Genomic DNA, 25,873 nt, shown 5'->3' on the forward strand with positions numbered 1-25,873 from the left:
TCAGTGGGGTACTCCCTTATATAAGCTAAGTAGGAAGGTGCAGTCCCATAAGGTTGGGATTTTTAGCCGTTTTCGCCTGGTATAGGGCATAGATTTGAAGCATTTTAGTCTGAAAGTCTGTTAATGGATATGGATCAGTTCTAGAAGCCTCGTCAGAAAATGGGTATAAATTTTAGAAGGACAGCTCTGAAAAAGGTATCGGAAAATTACCTATTAGGGTCAAGGTTTGAATAACCGGGTCCCATTCCCCTACCAGAAACTTCGAGGGGTATCCCTTCCCCCGGGTTGGAGATGTCACGATTAATTGACATTGTAATATCTTCCTAGCCAGGTGAATCTAACAAGGCAACATTCGTGCCTTGTAATACTAAGGGAAGTAGTGGAGCAGCTGCACACCTTGAACTTAAAGCTAAAATACCAGATCACAACCATTGATCAACTGTGAGGTATGTGGTGAAACTTATACTTAATGTGGTAAAAAATTATACAAACGTAGGCTCTTTTATGTTGTTAGCAACGTCGCCCAGAAAAGTGTTTGAATTTTGTTTCGTTATAACGTCAAATCGGTTTCCCCCTGACAGGTGGGATTCTATTAAAACGGTTTTTGTATGTATCCGTTTTCTTTTTTCAACCAAAATTGTCTTTGCAACACTGTAGAAGTCTGCTTTGTTTTTCACTGAAAAATAAACAGTCGGGAAAGAAATGCTGCCGGGCAACTTTTAGTTTTAATTTTTTGGGATAAAAATATTGTGCCCTTAACTTCTGCCTATTTTAAATTATTCAAATCAAGCGGGAACAGTCGCTCACAAAGAAACAAACTGTAGACACGATATACGGACTAAATGAAACCGGGCCTTTACCGGGTGCGGGGTGGTATCGTTCTATCTTGACAGAGAGTTTATAGTTAGTTTTTTTACATCGTTTTTTGACGGTCGTCATGGTTGTCCTGTATCCTCAGCTATAAGTTAAAAGTTGAGCGATTTCTCAGCTAACAATTATTTATGGCAGATCACAGTTAACTTTTATAAGATATCAATGGCGTCCCTCTCATAAGCTGAACAGTGTCGAGCATCATCTGAATATTTTCGAAGAACTTTCTTATGCCTTCAATCTCTTTTGAGACTTAACAAAGGCTGCTTATCATCTTCTGACGAACTTACGACTGCTAGAAACAACTTGTGATGAGCTGCGAGTCCACTTCATTAGTAACTTCAGTCCCCAAGCACGGTTATTGGAAAGTTACATGTATCTGCAAATAAAGTTCACACTTTACTCAGGCAAAATTTAGACATCTCAGCTAACAGTTCTCTTAACGTTTCTCAGCTATAAGTTAAAAAACCGCCTTTCCTGGCAGGTGAAAGTTAGAATTTTGAACAATTCTCAGCCATCAATTAACACCATGCAGACACTGTTTTTACATTTTGGTTTCAACTATAACTATAATGGTAAAGTTCAATTTAAGATGTCCGCTGTTTTAACTGACCAATCAAATGCGAAATTCGTGAGAGGCTATAAGTTTTAACCTTCGTGCTAACGACTCTGATTAGCACAGCCTTTAGATTTAATTGGACTCCTGGAAGGAAGCTAGAATTATTTCCATTAGTTTTCAAAAACAAACTGCAGTTAATTGTGTTTGAGCTTAAGACAAACGACCAAAGCACCACGGGATGTGGAAACGGGAATGACTCATAGCAGCTGCTAGTTATAATCATAATAGTATATAGGCTGCTAAGAAAAGCGGAAGCTCTTACATAATTTGTAGCAGTCGAAAACATTATAAAACATGCAATAATTACAACAAGCTCTCCTTTTTCAAATAAATGAGCAATTGTAAACTAACTAGCTCACCACTTACGATCTGTTTTCAGTGACAGAATCAAAGATGGCCGTTAAGAAAACAGTGTTCCTTCCCCTTCTTATCCTGTTTTCAGTGATTATGAAGAAAAAACAACCTATTAGCCCTGAAGGTAAATTATTTAAATTGAATATTTTAACGATGATGACTATATTGGTTATGCCACGATATTAGACAGAATTCCCAAGTACTCTAATCCTCTTTCTTAATTTTTTAATTGTCTCTTTATTATCTCTCTTTCTTAGTTATTTCTGTTAGCTCTCTTTGCCTTTTCAAAAAATAGACTTAGTGAACACTAATGATTATTTTGTCTTTTGTTTTCTTATTTTGTGTGAAACGTAAGGAATAGCAACAGCTCCTAGTGGGTTACTATTTTGTTAATTTCTCATTCAGTAAAGTCTCTTTGTAATTTTAGGTCCCATTAAGCTGTATACATGTATATCATTAGTTCATTGTCTAGAGAATAAATAATTCAAGCCAGTAATACAACTGTTATCTTCAAGACGTAACTGGGAGGAAGAAAAACACAGGCCGCCCAAGCTCACCCAACAAACGGAATTTTCAGCGGCGAAATATAAGGATTTTGTTATGGCTGGTTTAGGCAGCGAACAAAAAATAACCCTGGCCATGGAATAAAAATTTCTCTGAATTCACTCTAATTTGGCATGCATACAGACCGGTTCTTGTGTCAGAAACGTAATTCCATATTTATTTTGTTATTTATGGGCTCGCAATCGGGCAACAAGCTTAATATCATAAATAAGAATTGCAAGACTTCTGACCTACCGCAAGAAGCAGTCTGTATGCTTGCCAAATTAAAATAAATTTAGAGAAATTTGCATGGCCGTGGGCAGGGGTAACTGACGTATAACTAATTTTCTGGGTTGTTCTTTAACTCTTCTTCTCTAGTTCTCAGATTAGCAAAAATATCAAGCCTTTTCCATGATTTCTAAGACCAAAAGTTGAAGATTTTCTGCTGAAGATCTGCTTTGAAAAATTTTCACCTCACGACAAAGAGTCTCGAGTGTGAAAATAGCCTTCTTAAGGCCGAATTGCTCCCTGACAAGTGGACGAAGTTCTCTCAAAATTAAGGAAAATATATTTAAGGGACAGAAATAAATTATGTCTTCGAGCTAGTCCAAGCTCACCCCTTTTGTTCTACTTGAATTTTTGACTTGACGTTTGGCAATTCAGAAGACTTATCACCAAAAAAGCACTCATCATGAACTCGACTGCTACTTATGGCTGCAGGTAAAATGAGTTTTTAAATATTAAAAAAAATTCCTTTTCCAGGCTTTACTATAACTTTAAGCTGACCTTATCTCAAATATCATGTTTTGATGTTTTTTTTTTTAAATATCGGTACCTTGAAGGGTCTTTTAAAAGCGACAAAAAGGGATTTTGTGTTTATGAATGCAGAGTTTTAGGTTTGCTTCCAAGATCATCAAATCTGGCAATTAATGCTCTATAGCAGCATTGTATTCAATGTTAGGGAGATGTCCGTAGAAAGCCCGAGAAGAAAGCTGTTAAAAGAAATGTTTTGTCTTTTCATGGTGGTACTGATTTTAAGTGTTATTGGAACAACAATATTGTGTTCATCGTAGTCCTAGAAGGTTTGCAACTGAAACTCGATCTGCTCAAGGTGTTAAGTGTTTTTTGTTGGGTTTTTTAGGAACAATGTGCATTATTTACTGTTTAGATCCAAAAAAATGTTTTGGCTTGCACAAAGGCTAAGAAGGTAGACAGCATTGCCAAATGGTTCTGCCGCTGAACTTGGCGAAGGTCGCTAGTTCACATCCCAGCGTGCTTTGTGATCGTAGCGACGACACCTCCTGCCACTTAATTTTCTGACAATTGTAAAAAAAAAAAAAATCAATAAAAAAATAAGAAATTTCCGTTAAAGAGAAGGTTTTCACTTTGAGAGCTCAAAGATGATAAGTTTACCGTGAGTCTGTGAATAGGCCATTTTACAATTTTGTGCTTAGTTACCTGGTCTTTAATTGAAAGTGAGGCTTGGGTTGACCTTGTTTTGATACAGACCTCACTGCTTTTCATATGTAAATGCAAATAGTTAGCATAAGTGCAATATGATCTACATATGAAAAGCAGTGAGGTTTGTATCAAAACAAGATCACCCCCAACCTCGCTTAGAATCCAAGACCAGGTCACTTAGCACACAATATGTGTGATTGTATGTGTGACAACCGAAAGACTCATTAACCAAATGGTTCCTGAAACCTCCTTTATTAAATCGTAATATGAGTTAGTAAACTCAAAGACTCACAAAAACTTATCATCTTTGAGCTCTGAGTTTTTTCTTTAAGGGCTTTTTCTTGCTTGCTCTCTTTCTTAATTTCTTTTTTGTTGCGTCTTACCGCGATTAAACCTATTGTAGCAGTAAATGGTCTGGTCCTGCCAGTGAACCTGAATGGCCTGTGGTTGAACAGGACGCCTTTGTGGACCGAAAGACACTTTTCAACTTTACACACTGTAGTGACTCAATTCCCCTCACTCTAGAGTAAGAGCCTCCTGTGGTGAAATGGAAACTGAAATATTTAATAATCATTCGCCAAAGGCGAAGTTAATATTGGTGAATATTCCACGAGACGATGGTAAATACCCCACTGTGAAAATTCCAAGAGACGAAGTCGTTTCTCCTCACTGAAACGTAAAACTTAGATAGACATCATCTCGTTTACTTCCATGCTTACAAATTCTGTCTTAGATTTCTTTTTGTTGGTGAAACCATTCTGTTCCATGTTTGTAGCAACGGACTATATACTGTCCGACATTTTGATTTTAAAACAGGTAAAAAAAAAAAAGAATATTTATAATGGGCGATTGTTCGGATGAAGGCTGTTCGAGTGCAGAGACTTTTAAAAAACGGTGTCCGTTTTTTTTTTCTTTTCAAAAAAGTAGATATAGTAACGCACTTGACTGAAGGCATGAAGCTTACTCCTTTACAAGTATTCGAACCTCATAGCTTACGACAGGCTCCAACCATTTTGCTTTGAAAAAAGGATCGGTATTTTTCAGAAATGATTTAGAGGTAGTTGAGCAGAGTGGTTTGAATGTAATCTGAAAAATTGTTTGCAGCTTCTCCTGAGGAAAAGGAGGTTGTTGATGTGATCAACAAACAAAAAGATGAGATCAAGAAACAAGAAGAAGATGTTAAGAATCTTGTTGATAGAATAGCAGCAGAGATTGAACGCGAGTACAAGTGCAATGAAGAACCAGGTAGGCAATGAGACAGTACAGACATATATTCTTAACCAGAGTCGAGTTGTTTGAAACCCGCGACTTACACCAAATTAAACTGGTTGACTCTAGGAGAAAGGTCAACTAGGATTTCTTTTTCTCCTCACTAAAAGCATTTCTCCGTGATAGACGGTTTGACGGCAGCCTAAGTCAAACTGATGTAGGATCAGAATAATTTCCTGGACTTTATGCTTACTTGATGACAATACAGTCAATTAATTACGCGATTGAATGTCACTTATCTTGGGTTACCTAAGGCCTACCTTCAGGAACAAACAAAGCAAAAATGGAAACTGAACTGAATGATGTGCAATGGCAGACGATGGACTAAAAACTTACTCAAGGAAGAGTCTTACTGAATTTTAAGAAGGGACATTATCTAGAAGAGACTTAGATCATAGACGACTCGAAATTTTGTTCGATCATGAAGGTATAACCGTATCGCTATTTTGCCAACTCCTTTTTTATTGCAGGGGGAGGGAGGAAGGGGGCTTCTTTTTGACTGAGAAGTGTCTTGTCGCTTTTTGTTTTTCCAGTCTGGGTCTAACAAGAAATGTTTAAACTTTGTTAATTTATGTTTTACATTTTAATAGCTACCTCATCTATGTGCATCTAATTGAAAGTTAATCCAGACAATTTTGTTTGCAGCCCCACCCGCCTCTTCTTGTAAGGAACAGTACGAGAAATACAAGTACGTTTCTAAGTTCTTCCAATTACGCTACTAATGTTCATGATTTATTTATCACTCCTAAATGTGTGGAGAAAATTAATTACTTAGCGTCAAATGTGCCTAGCTGTTATGGTCTTTGAATCTTTAAATAATTGTCTTTCCCCTGAGTATCTATAAGATAGCTATATGTCAATCGTTGTGATATCACTGAATATTCGTTCGGAGACTACGCGAATACACTTCTAGTTCCATTGTCTTGCACCTCCCGATTCACGGCAGTCAGAATACCAAAATGACTTCTGTTTTCAGCCGTACTGTTGTAGTCTATTTCAATAATAGTATTCTAAGAAACACAGCTTTCATGTAGAGAATTTTAGTTTCTTTTCAAGTGGTTTAGACGTTTTGGAGTAAATATTTAGATAGAGTTTGCTTATTAGCAAAAATGATTTTACTCGGTACTCGGTGACTTCAACTCAAAGGTCAAATCTTAGTGACAATATAATTTGCCTTCCCGATCTTGTCATGGAATGTTTGTTCATAGGAAACTCCCTTAACTCTTCTTCCTTGTCCACTGTGGTATGATTTTCCGAGTTGCTTTCACATTCATTCACCTGTAGAGGTTCACGTCTAACGCTCGTATGAACCTGTGAACCTTTCTGAAAGTTTCAATGCCTTTTTGGTCCTCACAGATGGAAACACAATTATGGTATCACTCGATTGGCTTATCTTCTTATTTTCGGGAAACACTTTGCACAGCTTTCAGGGCGCTGAACATTGCAGACAACTCAACTTGTGATCAAGAAAATCAGAGAATGCCTTGATCAGACACACGTTATCAATATAGTAAATTAAATCATTAATATTTTGAAACGTTTGTGATGTTAAATTACACTCAACTTAAGTGAGAAAGACCATTTAAGGCTGTTTGGCGGCTGACAGTTAACCCCATTGAAAACCATCTTAAAGCGAAGAATACGTCGAAAGATTACTACATTCCGTTTCGGCCTACAAAACAAAAAACTGGCTTTCCGAATTGCGCGCAAAGTTTAAAAAATGAGTGCAGTCATCCGAGTCATCCGAGGAAGTAGAGAAACAAGCATTTCGATTTCCGCGTTCTGTTGCCTTTGAGCCATGCGTTAAAACTGTTCAAGTTAAATTCACTAAATTCCATACTTGAGTGTCATGCCCCTACTCAAGTTCATTTTGGAAAATTGCTAATCATATGATTCAACCCTGGCAACCTTACGTTAAACAACATTCCAGTTAGGATTAACACTGCAGAACGCCCCTTACTTAACTACCTAACTATATAAGAGTTAGAGATATATTTATGGAGCTGCGGAAGGAAGAGCGTAATTTCAAATACATCAAGTTTCAAAGTGTGAATTAAGCCGTCAACGTTGAAGGATGAAATGGAATAATGCATATTTATTTTTTATTCGTTGGAAAAATGGACAGTTTACGTGGGAATAGACCTTTATCCCTCGGCGGCCATGTTTAGTCTAACGAGAATAAAATGCTTTGTTTTTGCAAGGTAAGCCTCGCACTGAATTCGCGTCAGGCCGAGACGTGCCGTGTGAAAACAAAGCATTTTACTCCGTTAAGACTCAACATGGCCGCCCAGCGATAAGGGTCTATACATGTTAAACATAAGTAAATACAATAATTCAATATTTTTTGTAGTGTTTTGTAGAAATGTGACATTAAATTATGTATACAGCAAGGTTGGCTGTGTATTATATTCTTTGTGTATCACTTTGTGTTTGTGTAAATATTTTTAGGTTGTATTTCATTTTTTTTTCGGGGCCACGGTGCAGCAATCGCATCTAGTAGAGAGCAATAGTTGTTGTTTTGAGACTTTCAATTAAAATAGAAGTGTAACTGAGTGGACGTGTATACGTACGAAAAAAAAAAGAGTTAATATGTTAAATTCCCACAACAGGTCAACAAAGAGTCAAGTGTACACGCTGATGTTCGGCTCAGAAAAGATTCCTGTTTACTGTCACATGGGAAACTTTGGATGCGGAGATGGAGGATGGACGCTGGCCATGAAGATTGACGGCACAAAGGTTGGCATATCTCCAGTTTTAATCATCTCGCGCCTATATTGAAATTAATTTGTTTGTTTTTATTTTCAGACAACTTTCCACTACAGTTCTCATCTCTGGAGCGACAGAAATTCCTACAACATTGCAGGAGCGGAAACTGGGTTCGACCAACAAGAAACCAAGTTGCCAACTTACTGGAGCACACCCTTCTCTAAGATTTGTCTTGGAATGAGGATCGGCCATCAGATAAAGTTCGCTGTCATTAACAAGCACACCAACTCGCTGTACTCACTGATCGCTGACGGAAAATATCGCGCCACCTCGCTGGGTCGGAACACGTGGAAGAGTCTGATTGGCTCTCAAGCCTCTCTGCAGACCAACTGTAATAAAGAAGGGTTCAACGCTATGTGTAGCGACACTAGCCATTCCCAAGCAAGAATCGGTATCACTAGTAATCAGGAAGAAGATTGCAGTAGCTGTGACTCCAGAATCGGTTTTGGTACTGGAGGACTCCATGACGACTCCAACACGTGTGGAAACGATGCCAAAAACGACGCAGATAATGGAAGCAAACACATCAAGGCCATGGGGTACATCTTGGTTCAATAACAAAGAACTGAAATTGCCATGAGCGCCAAATTATACATTTTCCAAAGATGTATTTGTTTTTTCGCGTGATTACAAAATATGTAGTATATTTAATTATTTGCCTTAGCTAAAGGCTGCTTGCAGACCCAAATGAGATAAAGTAGATCACACCGAGAAAAAAAAAAGGAATCAATTTTGTAGTGCAGCGCCCATGTTAACTGATAATTAAGGTCATGGTCAATAAAAATGTTTAAAAATTTCAAGAGTTTTCCCTTATTTAGACTTAAAATATATGAAATAGTAATCATTTTCTTGGGTTTTTAAATCTCGTACCCTAAACTTCAGGCTCTTTGGCCAGCGGTTGGTCGACAAGAGAGACCGAGAAACGCAAAAAAATACTAAAGATTTTTATTGGCTGCCTCGTAACAGCTTCGATTGTTTCAACGAGAAATCCTGCGCTCTCTCCTGGAGACCAATTGCTGGCCAAACTAAGCCTGTGGACCCTGGGTGCAAGGTTGTTTATTAATTTTTTTTTTTGGCCGGGCTGAAAAAAAATTTGCAACTTGACACACTGAAGTAACCGCTCAATTAAACTCTCTTTCCATTAAGCGCCTATTTTGGTGACATGAAATATTCACCAATATCACACCAATAATTTCACAGAATAGCGGTAGAGGTTGAACGTCAGCGCTCTGAGAACCTGGTAGGTGTTAAACTCTGTCGTTTGCCCCCAAAAATAATTTTTCAAATTGGAAGCTAATGGAGATGTTTGCCTGTCATATATCCCAAAATGAAGGTTAGGCTTTTGAAGAAATAACGAATGCGCACTTCAACTAAGACGCAGTGACTTTAGGAAAGCAAAGAAACCAATTTATATAGCACATCTTTATAGTAGCTTAGGAGATGTAAAACATGATTTCCTGTTTATTTTTTCTTGCCGTTCCTCAAATCTGTTTCTCTGACAACACAAGTGAATTAATAGCTAAATGATGTTAATTTCTTTGTGAGCAAATACAAGAACTTGCGTAACGAACAAAAAGAACATTTTGCAAGGTACGGAATTCCAATGCAAATTTTAACTACTTATAGTTCGCAAATCCTCTCACAAGAATAGCATTTTTGTAAAAAATAGGGAATATTCCATGTTACATCGTACACGTTAAAGATTGTCAAGACAATGATGAAGAGAGTACTGCTGGATGGTACCAATCAATACAAATCCCTATTTGAACTGAGCAACACCACTTCACCGAGAAACCGGCGACAGTCCTCTTTTAATGACATTTGGTCAAAATACGCGGTAAATATTAGCAGTGTTTCGAGAAGAGTCAAGTGCCACCTTGCCACGCATGAAGCACAACTATGGGAAAAAGTACTCCAGAACTGTAATAACTTGCTCTTGGCCAGCTAATGTACTACCAACACACGGAAAGAAAGAAGCAAGGTTCAAGGTTCATTTATTTCACACTATTTACACAACATTAACATAGACAGTAAAGTATTACAACAGATAAATACAAGATAAAAATAAATACAGTACAAATTATAAAATGTGTGTGGTGGTCAAAGTAGCAAAGGCTTTCTAGTTGACCACTTTTAAGGTAAACAAGGAAATGATAGAAGGATTGAAGGAGAAGTACCGTTACTGCTGGACTCTGCTGAATATATGAAACATAATATATTTGAACCGCGGATGAAAGATTAAATAGAAGAAAGATCCTCGCAGTTAGTACAAAACTTAAGCAGTTGCGAAAAGAAGGCCTGAAAAAATATTTAGGCTTAAGCGGGATTCGAACCCATGACCTCTGCGATGCCGGTGCAATGCTCTACGAACTGAGCTTTGATATCAAGCCAACTGACGTAAGTTTTCGAGACTCCAATATGCCCCGTTTTCAGAGAGAAAACACACCTTTTTGAAACGAGAATCGAAAGGTTAACTTCTTGTCGGGTAGTTTTGTTCCTATCTGAGCCACATTCGAGTAAGCTAATAAGTTTGATATGTTCTGATGTTTTAGCTGAAACATTCAGTAGTTGCATGCAGAAAGTTTTAATAAACGAAGTCTTATTCCTGAATTTAAGAGTTGTTGCTGACTTTACGAGAATGCCAGTTGCGTTGTTTTTTCTTTTCGTTTTTTTTCGCATTCGTTGAGCGTTTGAGTTCAAATTTTTTTGATCAGATTTTTAATTAGCCTGCTACGAATGCGCTCTTTGGGATCGTGACATTATTATGACACATTATTCCGACGTTCGTGTGGAGGAATGAATGCGTAAGGAGCACATAAGAACGTCTGCGTAGCACATGTGTTCTATCATAAGAGAATAACGTATAAAAAGCATTGGAATGCTGGAGGTGAGAGTAGGAAGTAGAGTAAAAACATGTCGCAATAGGTGGATTACATTGCCTCCATGTTGGTGGTAAACACAAGAAAATTTGCTCACTTAGTTTGCATACAAATGGAGTTAACTCCCAGAGGAGAAAATCTTATTGTTCCATACCACCAATATGGCCACTATGACGTCAAATGCAATCCGCCTATTTCGAACCATTTCAGCTCTTTGAGATTTGTATTTTTTCTTCTTCAGAAAAAGAGGTAGAAACCGCCGGTCATATCTCGCGGTTGTAATTCCCTCCAAAATATTCAGATCATGTTATTGTCCATGTAGGCGGTTTTATGTTTCTCAATTTCCGGAACAAGAAATTAAAGGCGAAAATTGAAATTATAGCACCGGAATATGGTTTTGGAGACTTGGATATATATTCTTGTCTGTTGATGCATAAGGTGAAAATATTTTTCTGTACTCGTTGCCCTGACGCATAAACAAAATTAGAATTTTGAATCTATATTTTAATATATTTCTATATTAAAAAAAAAATTAAAGCAATATTAGACAATTATTTACTTTATAAACAAGGTAAGAAATTTGTTTTTTTCCAGTTCACTTCATTTATGAGATGAACTTGATAGTGAAGGTCTCTGAACCAAAATTGTTCACAACGTATTCGGTCGTATTGTGACGATCCACACGATGCGTCTATAATAGGTTGTTGTGACACTTCGTAACAATTAAGTTTTTCATCATTTTTACAAACTGATTAAAAAGATACATAACAATTAGTCCTTCCAGAACAAGATGAAAATGAAGGAACAGTAGAAATCTTACCTTACTCATACTGAGGTCTACGGCTATTGTATTATTTAATCTGAAATATTTAATCTGAAAAAAATATTAATTTGTTTTAATGCTAAACAAGAAACTCATAAGGGTCTCTTGTGTTATTTAATTTATTTTGTTTATTGTATAACTTAAAATTTTCAGACAAAACTGTTGCGTATAAATTAATTGATTATAGAAAAGGGCTGGCGATGAACATTATTTTTCAATTCTACGATTCAGAACACTGGAAACTGTTTATCAGTCTTATTCGATTCAGATACATTTTATAGCAATATATTGAATCAAAGAAAACGAAATAAGCTTAGGCCTCGAACGAGCGAAATCGTGCTTGATGAACCACAAAGAAAATTGAGTTAAAATATTTGGAACGTTCGCCACGTGGTTACAGGCAAGAAAATTTTCTGGTTTTGTTTAAAATAAATCCCGGTAAGAAACGAACAAAAGAGGATAGCTGAATCATCATTCTTCATTCTGGGGAAACTTATGCACAAAATTTAGTTTTGACGCACAAAGGTGTTACCAGGCACTCAAAATGCACGCGATGTTTGGTTTTCTTGTATTCACAGCTATGATACTTGCGGCGAATTGCGCCAAATCTCTCACGAAATCCTGCGACAGGGCCCGCGTGGTTTATAACTGCAATGTGAATCACGACTCTCAAGTCAGCGAAGCCATTAAGAAGTTGGAAACAAAGATTGACAGTCTCATTGCACTGGTCAACAATGCCTCCACTCCGAAGCCAATTCCACCTGGTATATGAACTAACATACGGAAAAGTTTTATTGGCATTTTTTGTCATGTGTGCATCTGTTAATTTCAGCTAACCGAAATTTATGTTCTTTCTAGGCGTTCCAGCCTCTTCTTGTAAGGAACAGTACGACAAACACAAGTAATTTCCTACACCCGAATATTGCGCGCCTGTTGCGACAAAAAATGAAGTAAAAATCCATTTTGCAAAATTTAGTCTGCAAGGCGCTCGTAACATGTTGTAATTTAATGGTCACGCTTGGTGATCAATAGACATCTCGGTACATAATAAACAGCACCACAGGAAAACACTCCAAGGAACTGTGCAAAAACTTTGATTTGAATGGTCTCACTTATTCAGGATTTCATCTACAGACACAAAAGTTGGAACTACCCTTGTACCTGTTTATACAGCTTAATAAACAGAAAAACGAGAAAAAGCTATACTGTAAATTATTAACGCTAAACATACAACTGAGTTTACAAGATTCCGAGGGGGAAAACTCTGATAACGAGATAAATTAACACGGTAGCATTTCTCTGTTATTCCTGGATTAACTGATTCTCTTTACTCAAATAACAGATCACTTAACAGTGGCGTGTACACGCTGATGTTTGGTTCTCATAAGATTCCTGTTTACTGTCACATGGGAAACTTTGGATGCGGGGATGGAGGATGGACGCTGGCCATGAAGATTGACGGCACAAAGGTTGGCATATTTCTGTCGTTATCCATATTGTACTTATATTGAAATTAATTTTTCCACTTTTAATTTCAGAGAACTTTCCACTACAGCTCTCATCTATGGAGCGACAGAAATTGGTACAACATTGCAGGAGGGAAGACTGGGTTCGATAAACAAGAGACCAAGTTACCAACTTACTGGAGCACACCCTTCTCTAAGATTTGTCTTGGAATGAGGATCGGCCATCAGATAAAGTTCGTTGTCATCAACAAGCTCGCCAACTCCCTGTACTCATTGATCGCTGACAGCAAATACCGTGCTACTTCGCTGGGTCGTATCACGTGGAAGAGTCTGATTGGCTCTCAAGCCTCTCTGCAGACCAAGTGTACTAAAGAAGGGTTCAACGCTATGTGTAGCGACACTAGCCATTCCAAAGCAAGAATCGGTATTCTGGGTAACAAACTGGGGAGTTGCAGTACTTGTGACTCTAGAATCGGGTTTGGTACTGGGGGAAAATTTGACGACTCCAACACGTGTGGAAACGAGGCCAAACACGGTCCAGACAATGGAGACAAGCACATCAAGGCCATGGGGTACATCTTGGTTCAGTAACAAAGAACTGAACTTGCCATGAGCGCCAAATTATACAACTTCCAAAGATGTAATCGTTTTTTCGCTAGGTTACAAAATATGCAGTATGTTTAATTATTTGCTTTTGCGAAAGGTTGCTTGCAGTCTAATGAGATAAAGTAGACCACACCGAAAAATAAGGATCAATTTTGTCGTTCAGCGCTCATGTAAACTGATGATTAAGATCATGGTAAATAAAAATGGTTTAACATTTTAAAAGCGTTTTTCCTTATTTAGACTTAAAATACATTAAATAGCAATTATTTTCATAGGTTTTTAACTAAGATTACTAAGGGAATTTTTCGTGGGTCTTTTAACACACTTACTGGATGTTAAAATATCGTTTTGTTTTGAATCTGTTGTTAGCTTTTCTGTCTGCTTCCTTTGGCATCAGTTCAACAAATTGCAATAAGTAAACAGCGCCTTACAATTGAGTCTATTGATTTTTTCCACAATAGTTATTTCTCACCAAACGTCGGTTGATCAAAACATTTCGTAAGAAGATCATGAGAATTAATCCTCTGATCTCACGGAAAAGTAACACACTGTGAAAAACGTTAGAAGAGCATACGTTAAAAACAAGATGAGAAACTATAGAAACTAAGAGGACGAGGAAAACTATTTGATCTATAAAAACAAGTAGAAACGCGAACCACAGATCGTACTCCTAGAGTTTGAAGCTCAAATAACTGCAAGGCTGATCTGACTGCTTCTCTAGGTAGCCTTTGACCCTTAGAAACGACAGGAAAGGTCTCTGTATACCACTGTACAAGGGCAGAAGGGTAGGGGGGGGGGGGGGTTTGGGGGGAGGACAGAAGGCCGCTTTCTTCCCCGTATTTCAAGTGGTATTGTGCAATCCATCGTTCTATTAAAAACCTCTTTAAGTCTATCCCCCGAAGCCTTAACTTTTGGTCCCAAATGCTCTCAGAATGCTGTAAAGCAGAGCTTCCACGAAAGGTAAACTTTTCATATGTGTTTGGGTGTGTGTGTGTGTGTGTGTGTGTGTGTGTGTGTGTGTGTGTGTGGGTGTGTGTTTGTGGAAGGACGGATGGGGGGTTGGGACTCTTGCCTGGGCTACTGAACTATGAAAAAGAATAGAAAAAACAAAACTGATAAGGTTATCGCAACAGAGTACAAGCCGACCAGGATAAATCATTAACTTATTGCTAGATTTTGAGCAATAGAATTGATCCAATTGAGCGGGAAAACAACTAAACTGAATACTTTTTCAGTTTGAGGGAAAGAAAAGAGTAGCAGCGTGGATTGAACTAACTCCAAGATTTTCAGCTATCATAGACTCCGCTAAACTTACTGCCTGATTTTAAACTTTTGAAATGAATAGGAGAAGAAAAATAATAAAATCTATTGCTACATTGTGATCTACAGTTACGAGTCAGAGTTGGGAAAACTTGTTAGTACAATTCTGGCCAGAAATGACGGGACGATACCGCTCCCACGCGATGCTGTCATGTTGCTGTGTTTATGTACAGTCCGAATGATTCCGTTAAATATCCACCATTAGCCACCTCCAACTTCGGTGAATACTTGTCAGTTATTTACTGTTTGGATCCAGAAAGTGAACCAATTTGTTTGCCTTGCACCAAGGCTAAAAAGGTATGCTGCAATATCAAGTGGTTTGGGCGCTGCTCTTGAAAACCGGAGGTTGCGTGTTCACAACCTGGCGTGCTTTGCGATCGTAGCGACTATACCACCTGCCACTAAGTAGCCTCTTCGTGTGCCTGGGTACTCTGTGGTTAAATAGGACGCTTTGTGGTGCAATCTCGTACCCAGAGTCCTCAGGCTCTTTGGCCAGCGGTTGGTGACCAGGAGAGAATGGGGAATTCGAAAAAAATTAAATCTTTTGATTGGCTGCCTTGTAACAGGTTGCATTGCAAATTTATCCTGAAGACTCTGGGTACGAGTTGTTTATTGGGCTGAACGAAAATTTTCGACATGACACACTGTAGTGGTTCAATTCAGACCTTTCTCAAGTATTATAGCCCCTATTGCGGTGATATGAAAACTGAAATATTCACCAATATCTCACCAATGATTTCACCAATCGTTTTCGTAGAATGGCGGCAAAGATTGAATGCCAGTGCTCTGAGATCCTGGTAGTTGTTAAATTCCATCATTTTCCCCCAAAAAGAATTTCTCAATTTGAAGCTATGATATATCTCTTTAACTTAATGGAGATGTTTGGCTGTCAAATATTCCAAGATGAATTTTAGGCTTTTGAAGATATAACGAATGCAGCTCTTCAACTAAGACGCGGTGACTTTAAGAAAGCAAAGAAAATCATTTCAATAGCACATCTTTATAGTAGCCTAGGGGATGAAAAACACGATTTACTTTTTGTTATTGCCGTTAACCCCTACAATCTGTTTCTTTAACTACAAAATTGAATATACATTATTGATACTAATTTCTTTGTAAGCAAATACATGAACCTACGCTACCAATAAATGAGATTTTACGAGATATGGAATTCAAATGTAAATTTATACTTGCTCTGGATCACAATTCCTCTCACGAAAGTAGCATTCAAAAGTTTCAAAAAAAAAAAAAAACCTGGAATTTTTTTTCAGGCTGGACATTTTTTTGTAATATTATTCCGTTACTGACACAGGCATATTGGGAAAAAAAGAAACACGAATTCTCCTCGAGTTTGTGACCTTCTTTTGTGACAAAAAAAAAACGTGCCAGTAAATTTTGTAAAATTTAAACATTTAAATCAACCTCCAACGCTTGATTACAGAAAAGCAAACTGGGGAAGACGAGAGCTTAATCCAAGTGCTTTTAGTCACTTTTACAAGGCCGTTAGGCAATTCTCCAGTGGACAGTGTTTTTAAGTTATAGTTTTCGACAACTTTTTAAATTGAGATCTTTCCGGCAACTTTATGGTGGCTATCTTAAGTGAAATTAGAAGTGTCCGTTTTATCTAACCAATCAAATGCAAGATCCGTGCGAAGCTGTCAACTTCCACTTACCACAGGATTTAATTTAACTGTTCATTTAACCATCTAAAAATTGTCACAACATGTTTTCTTGAGTTTACAAAAAACAGTCCGTAATTTCTTGGAAACATGTTTGATCTCAGCATAGACTAAAGAAAAACAACAACAACAAAAACAACTTTATTTATTTTTATTAATTTTACATTAAGTAATTTGCCTAATGCTATCTGAAAATAGCTTGCGAGCTACTCAAGGCGGCTAGTGAAAGGAAACTTAATAAAAAAACGTGCTGACATCAGTTATAATAATACGTATTATTACAACAGTAAGTCTTCCCAAGTTACAATTAATATTATTAAAATGACAAGTCAGTATTCCTACGTTCCAATGAGATAACAGATAAATGAGTTAAAAGAGAAAAGAGGAGAACGAAGTGACAAGTTCCACAAATCTAGTTATCTTTAGATGGACGTCTGTGCTTTTAAAGTAAATTCACTTTTTGAAGTAAAGTGTGTTGGTCAACATTAATGCGTTTTCCTTCTTCAGGATCTAAATGAGTGTCCGACAGATCTTTCCTTTAAACTATCACATTTAAGTTGTGTAAAGTGTTTCTGTATACTCTTTTTTTAAGAACGTTCAGGCTGAGATTAACTAGAAATTAAAAACATACTAAAAACGTTACCCCGGGCGAGAATTAGTTAAAAACATTTCCATTTTAACGTTTTTAAAATAAACACTACACGGATAAAATGATACATGTTAAACTTCAGTCTATACAGTTTACTAGAGTACATGTCAGCCACAACAAGGCATGTCGCAGGCAACGTCCTCGACAACAAATTTAACGGCACATGCTCTTTAGATGTCTTGATCACTCTCGCATATTAACATCTTAAGGACTTTTTCCGACTCAAAGTGCCAAAAAAAAATTAAATAAGATAGGAACGTTCAACCTCAGCCCCAAAATTAGACGTTCTTATATAAAAAAAGAATGTGTGGCGCTGCACGCTATCTAGCAAAGAAGACTTTATTTGTATTTCTAATCTCGAGCGACCAATGTAAAAGTTTTCGGCAGCAGATGTTTGGTGCTATCTCTCTCGAGATGAAGAAACGTGAATTACTTGTACAGAGAAGTACATATGACAATCTTCTTAAATTGTTTTTCTACTAATTAGAATTTTTTATAGGCTGTCAAGAAAGGCGATGTTCTCACATAACTGGTCATAACAGTGACAGCCGGTAGTGGCGTTCGAAAACATTTTAAAACGAGCAACATTTACAACACGCTCCTCTTTGTCAAATCAATGAGAAATTTTAGACTGGCTAGCTCACTGCTTGCAATAGCCGTTACGAGAAGAATGCTCCTTCTCCTTCTCATCTTGTTCTCAGTGACTGTGATGACAAAACAGCCTACAGGGACTGAAGGTAAAATATTGAAATTGAATATTTGAGTCAAAATAAGCTGTATCATTAGTTCATTGTCCAACGACTAAATTAATCCCCACCAATAATATAATTGTTTTTAAACTTTGCGGGCAGAAACATTATCACCAGAATTCCCTAGTGGCGAAATTGTTTTCCCTTGTCGAAATATACTGATCATATGAACATGTTACGGCTGACTTATAATTAATTAAAAAAACGAAAAATGACGGTAAACGGTCGTCAACTTTCACACACCGGGTTAGTTGCTGCCCTTCTTTTCTTGACTGTCCTGGAGTCTTACTGTCACATTTCAGGCAGTTTTTTTTTTATTTTGGTTTTCCCGTACCTTAAAATTAATAAATAATAAAGTCTGGCTGTAATGCGGCTTAGGACAACATGTATGGTATGCAAACTTAATTACTGTTTATTCTCATATTTCGTTTGATGTCTAAACCAGTCATGAAGTTCTTTACAAAGCTTGAAATTTAGCCACTATGTGATCAGTGCGATAAGACGGACCTATTTGCAAAGTTTCGAATATTTAAGGTGGCTCTGATGCCCTTCCTAATTTATTTTTGACTTTGCAAAAAGTTGTGTCTTCTAATGATGATTACAATTCAATAGTTGACATTAATGGACACCGAGCACACTTGCGAGTTATAATCACTTAAAGTTGCCGTGTACCTTCAGAGAGAAAATTTTTGGATTTTCATTTTCTTAAATAAAAATAAACTTCCCAGTAAGTTCTTACAAACAAAAAAAGAATTTAAGAAAAAAGAGTGAGTATTTGCCGAGAAATTGGGACGTAAGCGATTTCCACCGGAAGTTAAGTTTTACTTTGATTGACAGCATATTGCTGCCGGTGTAACCACCCGTTGCGGTATTTGCGCGAACGGTCTTTCTATAGTCTTGAAGCCCTCACGTTCTCGCACTTCGAACATCCTGTATTTAGTGGAAGAACTTGCGTTTGTTCGAGTACGACACTGACATAAAAGAAGACAAAAGCTTTAAGCTACACTTTAAAGAAGGTAAAGGTCTTAAAATCTTCCAGCGAAGCGAATATTTGGAGACGCGCTTGTTATTGTTTCAATTCGCGAGTCCGTGAATCGCGCTTCATAAGCTTCCTTTTTTTATTTGTGGCTGAACGTTATCAGATTACTTGTGTTCGGGTGCGTAAAACTTACAAGTCTCGGCAAGCGGAAACAAAACAAAAAAGAAATTGAAAAATAACGCTAATAATCATTTCCTATGTCTTGATCTCTTCTCACGTCGCCCGTTGCTATAAGACAACTAGTAAAGGGAAAGCCTCCGCTTTTGCTCGTAGCGTTTTCACAAAGACTTACTGTATTACAGTAATTTCCAAAGCGTTAAACGAAATCAGCTCTTTTAAACGGTTCCGTTTAAACGTTTTCTTTCAAGCGTCAAACGGATTCTTGTTTCCTATTTGCAGCATTAACAATTTGGGACGTTCATTCAAGAGCGAATTTTCACTCGAACTTTCGATAAGCAATTTTCGTTTTGACTGAGACAATACATGCGGTTACGGTGGTTCCCCGATAATTCCGAAGCGCTGATATTTTTACCCTCCTCAGCTGCTTCTGCTTCAATTCGGCCCAACAACTTTTGCTTGATGAGGTCGGCTTCAGTCCCTATTTTGTTTTCCCCATAATCATTGCAGATTACAAAATCGACGTGCGCGTACAACAAACACCGCAGATATCCAACAAAATGGTGAAGGAGTTGATTACTCTGGAACGCGAGTACGTGCATAACTGCGAGAAAATTTTCACAGGAGGTGACCGGAAGAAAAAGTAGCTTGCAAAATGATTGGCTAATTTTCCATAAAGGCGTAAGGGGGCGGTACTTGTTTGTGTAACGAAATTTTTTTTTTTCAAGCGCTGTTTTCTCAAATTTTAATTTTCGCTTGCAGGGGACACTTTCAAGAGTTACAACTCAACAACAACTTGACTGATTTCAGTAAAATTTGGCCAGATGTTAGAAAAATATATAACCAACAAAACGGTGTCGGAAAATTTGATAATTCTAAAATTCTTTCCTTGAAAGCCATTTCCGTGTGTCACTCCGCATTGTTTTCTCGCAGTTTCGAAAATGTTTTGTAACTTTTGAACGAAATCGAATTAAGGAACATCGCGACACTTTTTTAAGCTTTTGAGATCCTGACATGGAGAAAAAAAACAAACTTCCAACATATAAAAATCGCATTGAGTTGGAACTCTTGAGCGATGACTTGGATCTACAAGTACCGACTTTTATACGGAAAACCTTGGAATTTATTCTCTTGGAAAAGCAATGAAATATTTGAATATCCAGTTCTATAAGCTTTAATTTGATACAGGGTTTTGGGTATCTGTGATGTAACTGAGAGGCGCTATATCCGTCTAACTAAAGCCACCCCTGAAGTTAGGTTGTTTTAAACAGTTTATATGATTGCTATGGAAACATATTAACTAAAAAATAACAAAAAACTTGTTTAGCAATGGTTAGGCATTTCTTCTACATTTTATCATCATCGTTATAGCATCAACTAATAAAGAGTTGCAGTAAAAGCGTATACTATAATTGTAGGGAAAAGCTGGAAACCATTGTGAGCCACCTTAATATAAGCGCTCATCCTTAGTATGCACACCTGTGTCTTTAATTAAATATTAACCATCCTCTAACCAGTGATAAGAAGTTAGAAATAGTACATGACTGATAAGAGGAGGTTGAATCTACTCCATGTTTGAAGCAACGGACTATATATTGCGCTGTTACTAGTATTTGATCCTCATATATAGCTTACGACAGGCTTCAACTATATCCTGCTTTGACTAAAAGGATCGGTAACTTGCAAAAATGATCGAGAGGTAGTTGAGCAGAGTGGTTTGACTGTAATAATCGAGATGTTTCTGACCATTTGCTCTAAAAATTTTTTACAGCTTCTCCTGAGGAAAAGAAGGTTGTCGATGCGATCAACAAACAAAAAGATGAGATTAACAAAAAAGAAGTAGATGTTAAGAATCTACTTGATAAAATAGCGGCAGAGATTGAACGCGAGTGCTACGCAGAGCCTGGTAGGTAGTAAGTTCCATCATTTTCTCCCAAAACAGTATTTCAAAATTTGGATGCATCAAGTGCTCTGAAGAGCCAAGTAGGGAATAAGACAGTACAGACATTAATTTTCAACTAGAGTCGAGTTGTTTGAAACACGGCTAACGCCAAATTGACTCCAGGAGAAAGGTCAACTACAATTCTTTTTCTCCTCCTGAAAAGCATTTCTCCAATAGACGGTTTGACGGCAGCCTAAGTCCAACTGATGTAGGATCAGAATTATTTTCTGGCCTTTATGATGACTTGAAATTAATACAGTCAATTAATTACAAGATGGAGTAACACCAATACGGGTTACCTCAAGCCTGCCTTGAAGAACAAGACGGCTAAAATAGAAACTGAATTGAAGGATGTGTAACGGTATGTGACGAACTAAAAACTTTCGTAAGAAAGAGTCATTATGGTTTTTATAATAGTGCATTATTTAGAATAAACGTAGATCATAGAAGACACCGAACATTCGTTTGGATGACGACCCTATCGCCATTTTTCCCTCTCCTTTATTTTAGGGGGAGGGGAGGAGGGCCTTTTGACTGAAAAGAGTGTTGTCGCCTTTTTTTCTTCCAGTCTGACCACACATTTGGTTAATTTATGTGTTACATGTTGATGATGACCTCATATATCTGCATATAGTCAATTTTCTTTTCAGCTCCACCGGCCTCTTCCTGTAAGGAACAATACGACAAATATAGGTAAGTTTCTTACCTTTTCTACTATTGTTGATGATTTAATTTATTAAACTTAGTTGGGTGGAGAAAGTTAAGTAGTCAGTGACAAATGTAAAAACCTATAATGGTCTTGTCTAACTGAGTATCTAAGTGAGATATTTCTGAACCGATGTGACATCACCGACTATTCACTGGAAACGAATGGACTTTTAGTTCAATAAATCTGCACCAACGTTTTGAAAGTAACACAATTTTAGCTATAGTGGCGCGGAACCTTGGAACAGATTACCTCACAATTTACGGCAAAAGGAATCACTTAATGACCTTTGTTATTATCTGCACTAGTCTTTTTAGAAAAAATGGTAATCATGCAAAGCTACTTTGTAAATTTTAGAGTAAATTTTTATATATAGTATTTTTGGAAAAAAAAATTTAATAACTCAGTATTCGGTACTGATGAATTTAAATTCCGAAAATAAAGTTATCCTATCCTATCCTCTCCTATCATATCCTATCCTATCCTATCCTATCTTATCCTATCCTATCCTATCCTATCCTATCCTATCCTATCCTATCCTATCCTATCCTATCCTATCCTATCCTATCCTATCCTATCCTATCCTATCCTATCCTATCCTATCCTATCCTATCCTACCCTATCCGATGATGCATTAAAACAGGGAGTTTTTATTCGTTCTGTTGCCTTTGACTCATACATTAAAGCTTTTCAATTTGAGGCACGAAATTCCGTACTTAAAACAAAATTCAAAATTGTTTATAGGAATGGCTTCGACACGGTAGATATTGGTTCTTTCTGGAAATGAGAACCAAATTAGATTAACTGGTATTTTAACACTGCAGAACGTTCCTAACTCAGAATTAAAACTATATTTATGGAGCTGAAGAAGCAAGGATTTACGTCAGAATACAAGTGAAAATTGATGAAATGGAAAAATTCATACCATGCATCAAAAATAAGAGTTAATGGAAAAATGGGTTTGTACTGAGGAAATACTTGTGAAACATAAGTAAAAAACAATAAATCAATGTATTTTGTAGCAATGCAATGTGACATTTAATTAAGGTCATTCCCCTGTTTTGCAGTGCGCAACTCTACTGCGCATAATGGCAAAATAAAAAAATTACGCTCATTTCTAGCTATCTACTGAGTATCACTCAATCTGACTTGCATCTAACAGCAAAATTCTTAATTTGCATTTGCGCGGAAATAAAGGTGTTTTCATAAGACTCGCCCCAGTCCCTTCGCGGAGAAAACAGTTTTGAAGCTCGATTTACCACTGCCTTGTGAAATATCTGTAAAACCAACCTGGTGAACCTATTTTCTCTTTTCAGATTTCTAACCACAATATCGTTTGCCAACTACCGTGAAAATTTAAGGAAAATCCTAGTGTTAGAAATATCAAATTTTGCGCCTAATATCTAGCCAATGGACATTTTGGCCTACCTTCAGAGGTAACGAATTAGATTATTTTGTTGAATATCTCAGTAGTACTGGTTAGGGATAGTTTTCAAACAGATTTCACATTGAAAATGATTTATGAACAGGGAAAGAAATCTATGAAATGAGCCGTTAACTGTTCCCTTCATAAAATAATTCCTGTTTTTGGCAAATGCTCTATTATAGTCCTTTTTGTCCAAACATGCAGAAATTACCATATTTCAATGCTTCGTTGCTGAAGAACAAGCATGGGGACCCCCTCTTTTTATTTCATTTTTGCAGTTTACATATAGTGAACGACACATGGACAAAGTTTGGAAAAAATCTGAGTGTAGGTTCTATTTTAGGGGAAAGACCTTAAGCATGATACAGCATGGTTTTCTATGTATTGCTCTGTGTGTTTGTATCAAGTTATCTGTCTAAAACATTTTCGTGTTGTGTTCATTTCTAGTTGGGTGTAGTGTAAAATCGCGTGCAGTTAGTAATAATTGATGTTTTGAGAGTTTTAACTAAATAAAGTAGATGAATCAGAATCGGGGCGTGTCAGTCGTGACAAAAAAGGAAATACCTATATGAATTCTTACGTTTCCACAACAGGTCAAAAAAGAGTCAAGTGTACACGCTGACGTTTGGTCCACAAACGATTCCTGTTTACTGTCACATGGGAAATTTTGGATGTGGAGATGGAGGGCGCACGCCGGTCATGAAGATTGACGGCAAAAAGGTTCAATTCGTTGTAATTTTTACACTGTTTATTTATTATTATTATTATTATTATTATTATTATTATTATTATTATTATTGTTATTATTATTATTTTTATTATTATTATTATTATTATTATTATTATTATTATTATTATTTCCAACAAATATACAAAGACAATTAACACAACTCGCGTATAGCATTAGCTAATCTTGGCTGGTATAAGTAATCGACAAAAATTAAGACTACAATATTGCTGCAATATCGGCACCACAGTAGTCGGTTTATTTGTTTGTTTGTTTGTTTGTTTGTTTGTTTTTGTTCTGTTTCAGTTGCTAAAAATGACATAAAATGTTCTCGTTTATTTTAGAAAACCTTCCATTACTATTCCAGCCTTTGGAGCAACAAAAAAATCTACAACCGGGCAGGATGGCAGACTGGGTTTGATCAAAAGCAAACGAAGTTGCCATCCTACTGGAGTACGTCCTTCTCCAAGATTTGTCTTGGGATGATGATCCACAATCAGAGCAACTTTGTTGTTATTAAGAAGCGCGCAAGCTCCCTGTACTCACTGATCGCTGACGGGCAATACCGTGCCACCTCACTGGGTCGTGACACGTGGAAGAGCCTCCTTGTGTCTGCAGGATCCTTGCAGCGCTACTGTAACAAGGAAGGATTTAACGCTATGTCTAACAGCGGTGGCCATAGCAAAGCAAGAATCGGTTTCCTTGGTAATAACGAAAACACGTGTGGAACTTGTGACTCCAGAATCGGGTTTGGTACAGGAGGGCTCAACGACGACTCCAACACGTGTGGAAACGAGGCTACATGGTATTCAGACAGAGGAGACAGGCACATCAAGGCCATGGGGTACATCTTGGTGCAATGAGCGCTAAAACTGGCAAAAGATGTCAATTTGAAATTGCAAATGATCTTCAGAAACCAAATACAGAAGCTTTTTATTATTTTAATTCGAGAATTAATACATTAGGCAAAGAGAACAAAATATATTATCATGTTCTCTTGATTTAGGGTAAAAGGCGTGTAAAACGGAGGTAAAATAAACCATTGCATAAAAGGTCAAAAATGTTTCATGCCTTGATGATTTATTTGTAGTCCCTTATTGCATTCATAAGTTGAAGGGGGACTATCCAAAGTCAACGACAAGAGGGTTAGGACAAATTCAGATGTAAGATCTCTTCGTACTCAAGCGATAGAAAAAACGGAACCGGAGCTGAGCTGAGTTTGTTGGTCAATGCAGATATTTGGCTGTCAAATATTCCAGTTTTAGGCTTTTTTCGAAATACCGAATACAGCGAAGACGTAGCGAAGAAAACAATTTAAAAAACACATGTTTAAGACTGGCGCACAGTAGGGCACATGTTGCACCGACGGTTATCCTCGTCTGACAGGCCCGTTTTTGCGATAAAGTTCTGTTGCATGGAATTCGGCTGGTTTGAGTTAGTGCGTAATGAACCGGGGACAAAATGAACTTAATTTTCAATGCTGCATCGTGTGCACTGTTCTGCAAAGTGTATCTGCTACAAAATAGAAATGAACATATAAAAACGCCCCATTGGATATTCATGACCCTTTAGCGACAGTCAATCTTTGGAGGATGAAGTTATTGAGGTAACTTCGTGGAGCGTGACCACCACAAAACTGCTAATTTAATTCTACAAAGAAAACCTTTGCCTATGGGATAAGGATCACAAGGATTATGGAAAGAAAATTTGCCACAAAAAGGTCGATTCCTTATCTCGAAGAGTTGGAAAAGGGCAAAGCACCCAACACTATTGATCAGGTTAAAAAAAGGATATCGTAGCCTTCGAAGTTCAACAGTCCGATTCATAAACAAGACTTTTCAGTAATTTCTGGAACTTTTAGGC

At 37.3% G+C, this 25,873-nt stretch overlaps 4 protein-coding genes and 1 long non-coding RNA gene across 5 annotated transcripts; all 5 read left to right on the forward strand.

Moving 5' to 3' along the window:
* Positions 1 to 344: 344 nt before the first annotated feature.
* On the forward strand, positions 345 to 6,151 carry LOC146449811 (uncharacterized). Its single transcript, XM_085101063.1, has 4 exons — positions 345 to 446; positions 1,869 to 1,967; positions 4,952 to 5,092; positions 5,762 to 6,151. Exons 2-4 carry the CDS (start codon positions 1,883 to 1,885, stop codon positions 5,836 to 5,838), a joined length of 303 nt encoding a protein of 100 aa, XP_084957189.1. The 5' UTR covers positions 345 to 446; positions 1,869 to 1,882; the 3' UTR covers positions 5,839 to 6,151.
* A 1,022-nt stretch (positions 6,152 to 7,173) lies between these two features.
* Positions 7,174 to 8,682, forward strand: LOC146449812 (putative skeletal organic matrix protein 5). The gene is made up of 2 exons (XM_085101061.1): positions 7,174 to 7,852; positions 7,922 to 8,682. The coding sequence occupies exons 1-2, from the start codon at positions 7,706 to 7,708 to the stop codon at positions 8,438 to 8,440; spliced, it is 666 nt and encodes a 221-aa protein (XP_084957187.1). The 5' UTR covers positions 7,174 to 7,705; the 3' UTR covers positions 8,441 to 8,682.
* Positions 8,683 to 12,047: 3,365 nt separating this feature from the next.
* Positions 12,048 to 14,023, forward strand: LOC146449813 (putative skeletal organic matrix protein 5). Its single transcript, XM_085101060.1, has 4 exons — positions 12,048 to 12,348; positions 12,443 to 12,485; positions 12,927 to 13,053; positions 13,123 to 14,023. The coding sequence occupies exons 1-4, from the start codon at positions 12,129 to 12,131 to the stop codon at positions 13,639 to 13,641; spliced, it is 909 nt and encodes a 302-aa protein (XP_084957186.1). The 5' UTR covers positions 12,048 to 12,128; the 3' UTR covers positions 13,642 to 14,023.
* A 3,911-nt stretch (positions 14,024 to 17,934) lies between these two features.
* On the forward strand, positions 17,935 to 22,148 carry LOC146449814 (uncharacterized). The gene is made up of 2 exons (XR_014860513.1): positions 17,935 to 18,041; positions 20,981 to 22,148. It is a non-coding gene; the product is annotated as an uncharacterized LOC146449814 (long non-coding RNA).
* Positions 22,149 to 23,767: 1,619 nt separating this feature from the next.
* On the forward strand, positions 23,768 to 24,922 carry LOC146449815 (putative skeletal organic matrix protein 5). The gene is made up of 2 exons (XM_085101068.1): positions 23,768 to 24,003; positions 24,355 to 24,922. The coding sequence occupies exons 1-2, from the start codon at positions 23,941 to 23,943 to the stop codon at positions 24,871 to 24,873; spliced, it is 582 nt and encodes a 193-aa protein (XP_084957194.1). The 5' UTR covers positions 23,768 to 23,940; the 3' UTR covers positions 24,874 to 24,922.
* The last annotated feature ends 951 nt before the right edge of the window (positions 24,923 to 25,873 follow it).

Source organism: Pavona decussata, unplaced genomic scaffold, assembly GCF_977016875.1.
Source record: "Pavona decussata unplaced genomic scaffold, jaPavDecu1.1 SCAFFOLD_574, whole genome shotgun sequence".
NCBI classification, from domain to species: domain Eukaryota; kingdom Metazoa; phylum Cnidaria; class Anthozoa; order Scleractinia; family Agariciidae; genus Pavona; species Pavona decussata.

Bases quoted from the DNA above. Each gene is read 5' to 3' on its own strand.
- LOC146449811 (XM_085101063.1), top strand. From the start codon at position 1,883: ATGGCCGTTAAGAAAACAGTGTTCCTTCCCCTTCTTATCCTGTTTTCA. The intron at 1,968-4,951 runs GTAAATTATTTA...AATTGTTTGCAG, and splicing joins ACAACCTATTAGCCCTGAAG to CTTCTCCTGAGGAAAAGGAG. The intron at 5,093-5,761 runs GTAGGCAATGAG...TTTTGTTTGCAG, and splicing joins CAAGTGCAATGAAGAACCAG to CCCCACCCGCCTCTTCTTGT.
- LOC146449812 (XM_085101061.1), top strand. From the start codon at position 7,706: ATGTTAAATTCCCACAACAGGTCAACAAAGAGTCAAGTGTACACGCTG. The intron at 7,853-7,921 runs GTTGGCATATCT...TTTTATTTTCAG, and splicing joins TGAAGATTGACGGCACAAAG to ACAACTTTCCACTACAGTTC.
- LOC146449813 (XM_085101060.1), top strand. From the start codon at position 12,129: ATGCACGCGATGTTTGGTTTTCTTGTATTCACAGCTATGATACTTGCG. The intron at 12,486-12,926 runs GTAATTTCCTAC...CTCAAATAACAG, and splicing joins GAACAGTACGACAAACACAA to ATCACTTAACAGTGGCGTGT. The intron at 13,054-13,122 runs GTTGGCATATTT...TTTTAATTTCAG, and splicing joins TGAAGATTGACGGCACAAAG to AGAACTTTCCACTACAGCTC.
- LOC146449815 (XM_085101068.1), top strand. From the start codon at position 23,941: ATGGGAAATTTTGGATGTGGAGATGGAGGGCGCACGCCGGTCATGAAG. The intron at 24,004-24,354 runs GTTCAATTCGTT...CGTTTATTTTAG, and splicing joins TGAAGATTGACGGCAAAAAG to AAAACCTTCCATTACTATTC.